This window comes from Phyllobates terribilis, unplaced genomic scaffold (genome assembly GCF_046119375.1).
Source record: "Phyllobates terribilis strain yellow unplaced genomic scaffold, ASM4611937v1 Scaffold_12__6_contigs__length_324123572, whole genome shotgun sequence".
In the NCBI taxonomy this organism is placed as follows: Eukaryota; Metazoa; Chordata; class Amphibia; order Anura; family Dendrobatidae; genus Phyllobates; species Phyllobates terribilis.
The window spans coordinates 230,634,554-230,648,476 of NW_027362772.1; the positions used below are offsets into that span (position 1 = coordinate 230,634,554).

General features: G+C 40.8%; 1 protein-coding gene across 6 annotated transcripts in view; it reads left to right on the forward strand.

The window, feature by feature from the left end:
- ACOT7 (acyl-CoA thioesterase 7) overlaps nt 1-13,606 on the forward strand; it is a 245,979-nt gene extending 232,373 nt beyond the window's left edge. For 4 of the 6 annotated variants that reach the window (XM_073656694.1, XM_073656693.1, XM_073656696.1 and 1 more), the window contains one exon: nt 11,484-13,606. In XM_073656694.1, coding sequence (XP_073512795.1) covers nt 11,484-11,588 — 105 coding nt within the window. In that variant the 3' untranslated portion in view covers nt 11,589-13,606. The remainder of the gene's footprint in view (nt 1-11,483) is intronic. The other 2 variants (XM_073656691.1, XM_073656692.1) reach the window with 1 other exon arrangement.
- The last annotated feature ends 317 nt before the right edge of the window (nt 13,607-13,923 follow it).

Genomic DNA, 13,923 nt, shown 5'->3' on the forward strand with positions numbered 1-13,923 from the left:
GCGCTAGGAACAAGCCATTGTATCATGCACAGGAGCATTAAAGGGAATCTGTCAGCAGGTTTCACTATGTAACCTTACAGCAACATGATGCAGGGCTGGAGACCTTGATTCCATCAATGTATCACTTAGTTTACAGGGTGCAGCAGTTGTGATATAATCAGTTTCCTCTGCTGCAGATCTATCAGAGCTCTGAATGCTGAGCCCTAAATAACCCCACCCATACCACCGATTGGCTACGTTCTGTGTACAGTATAAATTGACAAAAAGCTGCTAATCAGCAGTAGGGGCAGGGTTGAACCAGGAAACATCAGATACCTAGTCCTGTAGTGATAATCTCTTCCTGATAAAACATAGTTTTTTATTGAAACAGCAAAACACAGCTTAGTAAGTGACACATCGCTGGAATCAGGGTCTCTACCCCTACATCCTGCAGCTCTTTACATAGCAAAAAGCTGGTGATAGATTCCCTTTAAGAGCTTCTTTTCATAAATCCTGTAAAGAAATTCTGAGTTGATCTTCTTATATATCACCCTTAATTCCATGACTCTGTACATATAAAAGCAAGGTTTACAATGCAAAACTATAAGGTTACAATGCAAAACTATAAGGTAACAATGCTAAGAAGGTAAAAACACTAACTAAACATGGCTAATTAAGTGACAGGCAAGTACAATGCCAAAGAAGACACTTTCTGTGAGGGCTCATAATCTACATAGTGAGGTCCTGTTTAAAAAGGCAATGTCCGCCAGCAGGTTTTTTTCTATCTTATCAGAGGACAGCATAATGATTTCAGGAATGTCACTTATAATTATTGGGCTTCATACAATAAAAGTTTTATCACCAGGAGATTATCACTGCCTGGACTACAGCTCACGTTAGCCCTGGTCTGACCACGCCCCTTCTCTGATAAGCAGCTCACTGTTGATATACAATGTACACAGAGAGCTGTGGTGTGGGCGGGGGCAACTTTCTGAGCTCTGCTGCATTTAAAAACTCTCATTATGTCAGCACTGCTGCACACAGGAAACTAAGTGACACATCGTTGGATTCAGCATCTCTTTTCCTACATTATGCTGCTCTCAGATGAGGTAGAAAAAGCCTGGTGACAAATTCCCTTTAAGGAGAGCACTTACAAAATGAACTTTTGTTCGTGGCAAAACACCTTCTAATAACCACGGATCTACTTGTATGTAGGCAATCGGCGGTCGTTTTAACAGCCACGGTTGGCACGTGTAAACTCAGTGCAACTTTGGAGGACAGTGATGTAACTTGAAGCTCATGTGCCCCATTGCAAAATATACAACATGATACTCAATATATCAAATTGTTTAATATTATTGACCTTCTCATTGGGGCCAAAGGGACCATTGAGCCCCTTATACTCCAGGGTCAGGGTGCGACTGCAGCCCCTGCACCTATTGTACTTATCCCTCTGCTGGAGGTCTCGTCCTGTCCTTTAGTTCACAGACAACCCATGAACGGGCACTTTGTCAGACCCAACATCCACTGTAGTATTGCTGCAGGGAAATTGAACACCTGCCAGTTTTCAGCAGGGGAATACTTTTTGATCAGTTTAGCAAGTAGTAAGAACAAATTTTGGCTGAATGCATTGGGCAAAAGTCCCAGGAGAGACATTATCACCGCTGTTTCAGAGGGATAGAAAATGATGTAAAATGACACAAAACTTCAGACTAGTCCATGCTGTGGAGTTAGGAGTTGTTGGCTGTCACGTTAACATGCACCTTCCTGCATATACATGGTGAGTAGCTGGTGAACCTGGAGACTCCCTTCTATCATGTCCAAATGCCCCAATAGGAAAAATGAAAGGGGTTTAGCTAATGGAATAACCCCTTTAAGAACGCCTTTTCCTCTCCTTTACCTGAGGCTGGTTCACCTGGTGTCTTGCCGCCACCCCAGAGTCCGGTTTTGGAGAGCTGCGTGCCGTTGCTGTTACTCTAGTTTCTGCATGAAAAATGTTTGTGTCCTCAGGCGATGAGGAAGAGGACGAGGGAAATATTAGGCCAGATTATTCCAGCAATGATTTGTGACCTAGAAATTACTTTAGGGTGCCTCGGAGCTAAGGTACTGGCATTTGTTAGGCTGATGCTAGACTGGCGCTTTTGTCCTATGTCTGTTAGATGACATGGATTCAGTTTGTCAGGACTTTTTTTTATTTATTTTTTTTTAACTAAAAGGAAAAAATATTAGAACTAGGCAAAAAGTGTATTATTATTATTATGATTGTTAGTAAATATATATTATTAACAATAAATACTGATGATAATACAGATATTCATTATTATTTATTATTATTGTTACTATTATTAAAAACAGTAAATAAATGTTATTATCAATAAATACTGATAAATAATAATGAATATTTGTATTATTATTATTTAACAATATATAATTAGATTAATAATAAATCAAAATATTTATTTATTGTTACTATTATTAAAAACAGTAAATTATTATTATCAATAAATACTGATAAATAATAATGAATATTTGTATTATTATTATTTAACAATATGTAATTAGATTAATCATAAATCAAAATATTTATTTATTGTTACTATTATTAAAAACAGTCAATTATTATTAACAATAAATATGATAAATAATAATGAATATTTGTATTGTTATTATTTAACAATACATAATTAGATTATTATTTATTATTAATTATAATAACAATACTTTGATTATTATTATTAATCAAACAATGCATAATTAGATATTTATTATTCTTATTCTCTTTAATTTGTAATCTCAAACTGAATATACTAGAAGATAGTGATGATGCTTTCTACGAGCCAGTTTACAAATAATGATATTGTCAATGGCTTTAATATGAGCTGTATTTTCCCGTTTTCCAGTACACGATGTAGTAAAATGGTGTGTCATCCAAAAGTACAACTCGTCCCACAAAAAGCAAGCACTCGTATGTCTACGTGGTCAGAAAAGTAAAGAAGTAAAGAAGTTCTGGCTCTGGGATGAAGAAGAGGAAAAAACAAAAACGCAAAAATTGAAATTGGCCTTGTCATGAAGGGGTTATAATATCTGGGGGTGATGGTCATTAAGGGAGGGGATGCGGAGACTCCCATCATGGCGAGCCCCTCAACTGCACCACATGAAGCGGTCGCCAGCAAATCATTACACGTGTTAATTGCACAAACTCACAAATTGCTACTTCTGTTTTGTAATGGAAACCTTGTTACTCTGTCAAGATTTGACAGATTATAAAATGAGTCCTCTCGCTCCAAGCGGATCTTCAAGGGATTTATCAGGGGCATGAATGTAAATGAGCAATTTGTACAAGCTGATATTTCCAGGCAGAGAGATATAGCAGACTGGTCAGGCCAATTTACGCGGCAGCAGAATGGGAAGTCAGCTGTTAAGACGATGTGTAAATTGCATAATAGGGAAAGCGGAATATCTTTTTTGGAAGGTGTATTAGTCTAGGAGGCTGACAGGGAAGGTTATAGGGATCAATTAAGAATTGAGAACTTTTCGGTCAATGACGGCACTTGGACACATCATTGACCTCCAATATTTAGATATCACAAATTTGCTGTCATTTCTATTACTATTACTATTCTATATTATAGGTTGGTGAAGGGTCAACTTATTCTCTACTGGACTTGGCAAAAAGAATAGCTGGAAATGCACTTGAAAGAGCTGTCACCCGAATGTCCCCAACTCCCCCATACACATAAGCGCTCAGCTCAGAGGGCTCTTGTATTCTTAATGGGCGGAGAGGAAAAAGACGCATCCAGACTCCGCTGGTAGAGGCTTATCTTCTCTGAAGATGATAAGATCGGACATTGATATTTCAGTGGCTAATCTGTCTCTTGCCCCAACATCTGTTAAGGGGACGTCTGGAAACCCCCATACACATCAGATAGTCCACAAGTCCTACCATAATTGTCAGGTTCAGCCAACTAACGTGTATGAGACTTTTACTTTCTATATAAATTTCAAGAGCATCCTTAGCTGGTCTGTGCAGCAGAGCTTTCAAAGGTGATATTACAATGGGGTCTGGGGTATTACTCAGAAATGCTGATGGGCCCAGCAGGGAAGGCCGCCAATTCTACCTTAGAAGAATAGTACTTCTTACTATTTTTTTTAGAATGTACATATATCACCAATTTCATTCTCTGGAAATCCAAGATTGAGGTGGTCTGTGGTTAGTACCCTACTGACGTCAACTGGATAGCTGGGAAGCAAAAGCCCACTACACTATACTATTCTTGCCCAGGTGCAATTATTTGTCAGACTGCAACCCTGGATGGTAAGAGGGAAGTCTAAAAGTTGTCCCATAACCCATAAGGACAAAATTATTCAATTTTCCCAATTACGAAAATGTTTGAACACCCCTAATATTAGACAAAGTGGAGAGCGACTCTAAAGGGCTTGGGTGCTCAGTGGGCTAATTCTTTATGATCGCTTTATTTTAATACATACCCAGTTCACCCGTCCAAATGGTCATTTCCATTCACAAGATCCATGAGGATCCTATAGATCCTATAGTGTGGGCCACAATTCTTAGACCATTAGGATAACCTCTTTCTGTAAGCCATAGTAAATAGTATATGGATGTCAATAGTGGAGAATGCTATATCATGCACCACTCATTATTGGGGCATAAAGAAGCCTGATTAATTGATTGCCAAGGTGAGTTCTTCTGATTTCCACACATGCGTTTATTCTACACATGTCACAGCATGTGTGTGTGGTCTCAATAAAGAAAGAGGTATAAGCCGTGGTCATGCACCTCTGGCGGCAGCCTGTCTTCCATGTGAGTAAAGGATCACACATGTTATAATCCAAGATGCTGATCTTTCCTTCCCAAGATGTTTGCCATCAGATTAGAGGTGGGATACCCCCATAAGCATCAGATGGTCCAGCCAAAATTGATCGGCTTGCTCGACAATAATCTATTCTGTATGGGCACCTTAACAAAGGGTTGTCCCAAAAAAAGTCTATGGTAGGAAAACTCCATTCTCGTCTTCACACAGCTCAAGGAGTTCAGGTCATATTGGTTTTTGCTTCTTCTACTTTTCTTGACCTTTTTCCATCCTATTGATTTCACCAGTTACCTCCCAAACACATCTGCTGTTCTTGTTACGCACTTCATCACAAGATCTTCCAAGTTCACTTTCCATTGTAATCCCACTCAGCCGCGCTCCAAGGTTAGTGCTTTGTGTTGCTGTCTTGTTTGACGGCAGCGTACAGATACAGGGACAATGCAATAGTCACTCGCTCGGCTCTGCTTTGCCATCGCACTAATCCATTCGGTTCCAGTGTTTTGAAACATGTCATGATCTGAAAGTGATATTCCTAGGTTCCACCTATGTACAGCTTTCTGCTCGATCGCGGTGGTCATTAGGCTAGCGGCATCACTTACTATGAGCCGCTGTATGACATCCACTTACATGAAGTATGTGAGCTGTGCGGCATTACATTTTAGGGAGAGGATGCCGGACTCCATAGAATATATATGTGTGAGTACTAGTATTAGAATGGAGGGGTATAATAGTTTGGATCTAGTGATGAGCGTGCTCGTTTAACCCTTTCACCGAGTAGGCTCGGGTGCTTACCGAGTATCTTCGGCGTGCTCGTACATTATGTTCGAGTCCCTGCGTCTGCATTATTTACAGCTGTAAGACAGCCTCAATACATGTGAGGATTCCCTAACAAACAAGCAATCCCTGCATGTGTTCAGGCTGTCTTACAGCTGTAAATCATGCAGACGCAGGGACTCGAACATAATATACGAGCACGCCAAAGATACGAGCGTGTTTGGTGAAAGAGTTAAACGAGCACGCTCGCTCATCACTATCTGGATCAGAATAATCCTTCTCCAACCCTTCCTACCTTCATGCACTCTCTTAAAACTCAAGGAGGTTTTAAATGCTGCAGACACCTCCAAAAAGACGAAATAGATGAAAATGTGATTAACCAGCACTGTTCTGTGGACTTGTGGGAGGTGACAGCTGTTAATCACCGCTAGTTTAAGTTTAATGGCATGTGTAGTAAATATGTTTTTAGAGCAGATCTGTCATCAGAATTCAAAGTACAGACTGCATATATTATTAAACAGATCGCTTAGACCTGTTGAGGCTATGGTACTAACTCTATGTCAAAATGGCTGTCTCATCCGATTTGAAAGTTTAAACTCAGTCTCCACCTACTTAGCCTCAATGACAACTCCTCACTGTCCCTCCTCTCTGCTGCTGATCTCACACTGCTCAGTACAAGCTGCAGCTGTCAGTCATGCTGGGTGGGCGATAACACTTGGACTCATGAGCTCTCTCCTTGTATGGACTCATAAAATACTCATATTAAAATCAGAATTTTAAATCTGTTTTGGTAGTTATTTTCAAAGTAAGTACACCAGTCTCATCAAACTTAAGACTTTTATTTAAAATTTGATGCAGTTTGTATTGTGATCTCCAGTGACAGATGTGTTTCAAAGTCCTTGGTGGTTTGTACCATTTCCCTCTCCTTCTCTTCTTAAATGCATGTATGTTTATATGATCAGAAACACAAAATCCCACTCCTCTTTAACCCTTTCCCTCTATGTGGAGGCTGCGGGTGTAATTCGCAGGCTCAGATGATTAGCTTGATTTACACAGGTCAGTTGCCAGCTTGGACATGAGTGTTAAAAAAAAATTAAAAATAAATCATTCCACCCCCTTTGTCTTCATCCAATAATAAATGTAAAAAAATTAGAAAAGCATATCCAGTATCACAGAGTCCATTGGTGTTTATGGCAGTCTGTTCACTGGCAAGACTGTTGTAAAAGAAAGCGCCATTTATAATGGATATTATGGGTCACATACATTGACTATTTTGGGGCGATATAACAATTGTAGGAGATAAAATAGATTAAAAGAACGGAGGAGCTGTGAACAGATCGTGAGCGCTGTGCTGCTTCTTCTGTATGACGAATGATAAAAATAGCCGCTCGCACCTCTAGGTGTTTTGAGATGTTTAATGAAGAATGTGAATGTTTTAAGTTGGATGGAAATGTGCGCTGGATGAGGAGGAAGAACTTCACGGTATAAGTAATTCAGTGTGACACAGAGGTGTTAAAAGTTCATTTCTCTGTACTGTCAAAGACTTGATTATACCCAAATCTGTGTCTTCTGGAGAGCAACATGAGAGGCGAGGATATTATACAAAGGAAAAATAGAATTCTAGCTATTAGTGCCCACCATGGAATATGTTATTGTCAGCGGCGCCAACAGACAAATGTCCCACCAAGGGTATAACTATTGGGGGTGCAAAGATGGTTGTTGCGCTTGGGCTCTTGGATCGACCTAAAATGCTTCTTTGTCTCATATGATGAGACCAGGATTATCAATGGTAAGTACTCATTGGTGACCTTGTTACTGATTTTACATTAGGACTCTTCAGCTTTAAGTTTTAGTTCCACCAATAAACCAAATGAACCTATGAAGTGACATTACTTGCGGGGGCAATGCTGGTTTCTACTTGCTCATTTTTTCCTACAATGCACAGTGACAGTGCGCTCTCTTGTTGGATCATCACTTCTTATCAGACCAGGCAAGGGAGCGCACTGTCACTGTGCATATTGTACAGTAACGTGCATGAGGACCCAGAATAAAGTCCTTTAATTGAAATAAATAAACATTCCTTTAATATTCTGAATTAAACTCTACTTACCGTCACGCCCATTCCAGCTGAAGCCAATGTCTTCTGCAATAAAAGTAAAATAATAAACCAACCTCATCCTTACCTTTCCATGGTTCCCAGGACAGCTTCAGCTCTGCTACATCGAAATGACAGGCTGGACCGCAGCAGAACGCTGCTATCCAGCTTGCCATGCCGCAGACACTGAGAAGCTCCTCAGTGAAGCTCCTCAGTGTCTCGCTGTGACGGCATCCAGATGAGCAGAGTTCATGTCCAATGAACTCAGCTCACCTCATGCACGTCACTGACAGCGTGGGAGAATTCTCCTGCACATGCGGTGAGCGCAAGAGAATTCTCCCACGCTGGGATGGCATTGAGATGACAGGCTGGATGGCAGCTGAGCGCTGCTATCCAGCTTGTCATCCTTCAGAGACACTGCAGAGCGCAAGCATGCCTGCGCTCTGCAGTGTCTATGAAGGATGGCATGTTGGATGCCAGCGCTCAGCTGCCATCCAGCCTGTCATCTCAATGCCATCCCAGCGTGGGAGAATTCTCTTGCGCTCACCGCATGTGCAGGAGAATTCTCCCACGCTGTCAGTGACGTGCATGAGGTGAGCTGAGTTCATTGGACATGAACTCTGCTCATCTGGATGCCGTCACAGCGAGACACTGAGGAGCGCAAGCATGCCTGCGCTTCTCAGTGTCTGCAGCATGGCAAGATGGATGGCAGCGTTCTGCTGCGGTCCAGCCTGTCATGTCAATGTAGCAGAGCTGAAGCTGTCCTGGGAACCATGGAAAGGTAAGGATGAGGTTGGTTTATTATTTTATTTTTATTGCAGGAGATCGTTGGCTTCAGCTGGAATGGGCGATACGGTAAGTATGGTTTAATTTAGAACATTAAAGAATTGTGTCTTTATTTCAATTAAAGGACTTTATTCTGGGTGTTTGTGTTTTTTTTTAACTTTGATTATGGGGTTAGTAATGGGGGTGTCTTATAGACGCCTCTCCATTACTAACCTGGGCTTCATGTCAGCTGGCATTATAAGCTGACATCAACCCCAACCGTATTACCCCACTGCCACCGCTACAGTGCAGTGGGAAGAGCGAGGCTAAGTGCCTGAATTGGCGCATCCTATGGATGCGCCATTTCTGGGGCGGCTGACGGCTGGTGTTTCTAGCCTGGGAGGGGGCCAATATTCATGGCACCATTCCTGGGCTATTAATATCAGCCCCCAGCTGTCTGCCTAGCCTTTGCTAGCTATTAAAATAGGGGGGACCCAACATCATTTTTTTTTGGGGTCCCCCATTTTAATAGCTTATAAAGGCTAGGTATTCAGCTGGGGGCTGATATTAGTAGCCTGGGAAGCTCCGTGGGTATTACCCCCTTCCCAGGCTTCAAACATCTGCCCCAGCCGTCTGCTTAACCTCCGCTAGAGCCTAAAATTACGGGGAACCCCACGCCAATTTTTTTTAAATAAATCCTTTATTTTAACACTAAATGACAAGTACAGTAACCAACACTATCACTGTACTTCATATATATGTGACTGACATGTTTCTATCTATCTAATCTATGTGTGATTCTCTATTCTTTCTGTTCTAAATTGTCGGGTACCGATGATGAATTGCCGGCCGGCTTTCTTAAAGAGACGGTGCACGAAAACACTATTATTTTTTTTTAATAAATCCTTTAACACTAAATGACAAGTACAGTAACGAACACTGTCACTGTACTTATTATATATGTGACTGACCTGTTTCTATCTATCTAATCTGTGTGATGCTCTATTCTTTCTGTTCTAAATTGTCGGTACCGGTGTATGCCGCTGCTGAATTGCCGGCTTTTCATGTTTCACTGTGAGCACTGTTCCCATCGATTTGGGCAACCACTGTAATGCCACAACCACCATGGCTGTGACATTACAGTGAGTGACAGACAATCCCTGCATGATTGGTGCTCTAAATAGCGCCAGACATGCAGGACGGGGACCCGAGCTCCCGCCCGAGCATCACGCAAGTACTCTGCGAGCTCCGAGCATCTCGAGTACTGAGATTCTCGGGCGAGTACTGAGCAGTGGCGAGCATGCTCGCTCATCACTAATTATGACATTAAATAGATATTTAGGATTAAAATAAATTTTAGTTCTGTACCACCTCCATTGCTGTCCACTCCTATTTGCTCAGAACATGAAATCATCGTATTTGGCCTTGACATTTGTAGAAGTGAATGATTCCTAGTTGCAAAAGTACAAATAATTTTTCCAAATTAAAGATCACATCCGTCATTGCATATGATTTTTTTGTATGACTCTGGATCAAAGCAAATTTTTACATCTATGGTCACCTACCCTCTAATCTCATGGACCCCACATGAGTAAATCTGAACAGAAGGGCCATTTAAAAAATATTTCACATTTTTTTTCTCCACTCCTAGTTGTAACTGGTAATAAATTTGAGCAGTTTTTTTCCATTGTTTTCCAGACCTGAAATCAGTCATTCTCTGCCAGGAAAATTTTTTGGAACAACTCGTCAGACAGATGTAGAATTTTTGCCTTAAGGTATGAGAGCGAGCAGCTCTCCTCGGAGACAGAGTACAGATAAACCACAGCTTTAATGGTGTGATTATTACATAAAGCTCATATTTGAGTTTACTATAGTCTTCTCTTTTTCACATTCCTTGATCATCTCATGATTTTCCATTTTTCGATTTTTGAGAAGTATGCAGCCCAAGCCCAAAACGTACTTCATAATCGCCCCATTCTTCATTCCTGACCCGGCTCCCCTGTAGTAGCAGTGGTCTTATACGGTATTTAGCATTATATCCTTTACTTCTTGTAATAATTCAATCTTATGAATCCAGTCTTTGAGTTCTCTCTGTTTCATTCAGCTGTCTCAGACCCTAGAGAAGCTTAGTGACAGCCAATCGGGTCACCACTACAGAGTCCAGATAGTTTTAAGCCAGCTGCCCCAGATTCCTGAATGAATACCTAATGAAATAAGAAAATTACTTGACGCTCCAGAGTGCAGAGATCCTTATGATTTAATGATGATGGAGAAACCATCAGAGATGCCGTATGCTCACTTTATGAGGATTTGCTGCTACCAGTCACAAACCACCCTTGGCTGGATTCTAGTATTAGAATATAAAAATGTTGAAATCGATCAAGTCCAACCAAGGGCTTTTTATAAATGTTACTGTCACTGGGATACCGTGACAGAGAGGGGCCAGAAAACTGCGGAGCCTGGTTTCACGAGCTCCTGCAGTGGTTAGAAGTACGTCACCATCTTATTAAACTGTTTTTTTCCTTGCTAGCAGTGCAAGGGTTAGTCTGTTCAGTTGAAGCTCCTGGAGCTTTCCTACTTGGATTGTCTCAGCTGTTCAGTGTTGGCCACTCCTCTCTGCTATATATTTCTCACCTCTGGCACTTAGGGATTGTCAGTGTTAGTTCTTACTGTATGGTTCTGGAGTTGGAGATGTAGTTCATGGTTGGTCTTGGCGTTTTGGAGATTTGTCAGGAGATTGTTGCTTGGAGTTTTGTTTGTGTGGACATCCTCATCCTCTCCTATTTGGTTTCTTCTTCCCTTACCTCCCCTGTGTCCCACTCTGTAGTTTGGTGCATGTATTTTGTATGGTTGGTATTTTCATTTATCCCTGTCTGGTCTTCCCTTGTTTGTCTGGTTAGTGTGTTCTAATACATTTCAGCTTCCCACTACCATGGATGGGGGAGATGACAGGTAATGGTTGTGCATGTTGCTTATTGCTCATTTACATTTATACTTTACGCTTACTATTATGCTTATATTTGTGTTTCCTAATGTAGATTGAGACTGAAGAAGAAAAGAAACGATTTGAGGAAGGAAAAGGCCGCTACCTGCAAACCAAAGCCAAGAGACAGACGAACACACAGTCCTTGACCCAACAATAACCGAATTTCTCAGGGATTTGCTGCAGTGATCAAAAGAATAAAGCCTTGACTGATAGCACTTGCCAATATGATCACTGAGTATTGTGTTCTGTGATGTAAGATATAATGATAACTTATTTATGCCCTGTCGTTGTTTGTGCACTCGGATAACACGTATGTAGGTGGGAATGCGGTGTCCATGTAATGAGCAATAGTGCCGCTTAGGATACTCAGTAGATTGCAATGCACAGTAGAATAGGTTTATTTCAAGTCCTGATTATTGTAGTCTTACTTTACATTGGCTGTTTGAAGAATTATATACTATACAGTTGCTCCGGGGCCCTCGGAGATGGAAGGCACGGCCCTAAGTTGGCCCCTAGTGTTTGTCACTAGGTTGCAAAAGCCAGAGCTGGTCTTCCCTTTCCAGAAGAAAGGCATATTTAGCATGCTAGGGCATGGGATAATGGACTAAGAGTCATGAAAAAGGTGTAGAAGGAAAATCATGTCTGTAAGCCACGGAGACTAGATAAATTTAAGGGGGCCTCTGGTTTTGCCTTATTTATTTCACCAGCTTTCTTTTAAGTACCTTCCAGATCTTTTCTTCTGAAATGACTTGACTACTCATGAGTAAATGCTATACCTCTGCACCCTCATCTGACCCTGGAGACTTGGGTGGCCCAATACTATTAAAGACCTCTGATAACTGGGGGTTTTGCATTAGGGCCCACATGAGTTGAGTTGTGCCTCTGCGCACCCTGCATTATTAGGCTCCCATAGTCTTCACGTGGTGCCCATGGACCTTTCATTGGGAACGTTTTTAGAGTTCTTGAGACCTGTCCTTGACAGTAAGCCAAATTTGTCTTGTCACCTCTAGGAACTAACTATATAGTTTATTTTGTAACCATCATCCATGTCATGGTGCTGAGTGATTGAGATAAGCAACATCAGTATTTTACCAATACGCCTCCCAATTCCCAAAGCCTTGGACAAAGGTGGTGGACCTTTAAACCCAGTGCTCTCCCCCATGATGAGACTCACATAAATTCGCATGCCCCTTTCCGTAGTTTCTGATGTGTGATGTGATTCTAAAGCTAATGTCTTATTGACCCAAAGTGTTGTGTTTGGTAAACTTTACAACTTTTTTTGACTTGTGATTGCCTCAGAACCGCTTTCTGCCTTTTTGTCTTGTGATTGGCTTTCATGGCTGGCTGTTGGTGGTGGTAGTTCATACAGGAGTAGATTCACAAAGAAGCTTGTGTAAACTGGGTACTATTGTAGCAAACCCTCAGCCTCGAGAAGTATTAGGTCTTTTGAGCCTAATGTTCCCATTCACTGACAGCAAGCAGAGATGTTCCAATAGTGAGAAATAAAAACACAAAGGGAGGATTTATCAAGATGGGCTTTTCACATCCAATCCTATTGGATTAAGGTGCGCTAAATTTATTAGAAGGTGCACCCTTTGGGTTGTGCTGTTACGCCACCTCCATTTCAGATACAACTTATGGAGTTCCTTATAGTGAATTCTTTGCGCTGTGATTGGCTATTTCCCCTTTTACTTACCCCCATTAACTTTTAAGAAAAGTACTTGGTTGGCAGAAAAGGACCAAAAGTTGCAAGATGTTTGTACAAATCAATTGACACAAAAAAACTTGGGTTCGATGAATGACAAATTCCTTTCAAAGTTTATTAGAAACTTTCCAAACTTTTCATTATGCAGCAGTTTCATTTTCTGTTCAATAGACTGAAAAACCCCTTATGAAAAAATATAGAGGTCAGAACTGGAGAATGTTCTTCGCCTCGGAATATATTTTCTTGAATAAATTGCTTAAAAGTGTGATTAATTCCGTTGACTCCTCTGCTGCTGTATTGTGAGTGCTTTCTAAGCTTTATCGTGTCCATGAGAGGTGAAAATATTTTCATAGCTAATGTATAAATGTGTTCAGACCAAATACCTCTAATAATTTCAGTATTTCGGCAATAGAAAAATTGATTTTTTTCGCTTGGAGCTGTGTGATGTAAAAGATGGAGCTATTATATGGTCTTCACTGCATATTTATTTCTAATAAAAAAAAAAAAATCTATGGAAACTTTTTGGATTACAGAGTCATGATTTGGGAACACGTGATACAAGATACTGTATATAAAGGTTCATATTGATTTTTTTTCTTGTGTTGTGTCCAATAGGGGGCACTAGTGTTTTTTTTTATTATGTTTCCAATGTTTTTATTTGATATGCTGCTTTCATGTGAAGTTTTTGTCCAGCATATATAAAGGATTAGGGTCACTGAGTGGTTATTGGAGGAAATTTTAAAGGGACTTAGAAAAACCTTATAAGTCCATTAATAGAGGGGAGTCC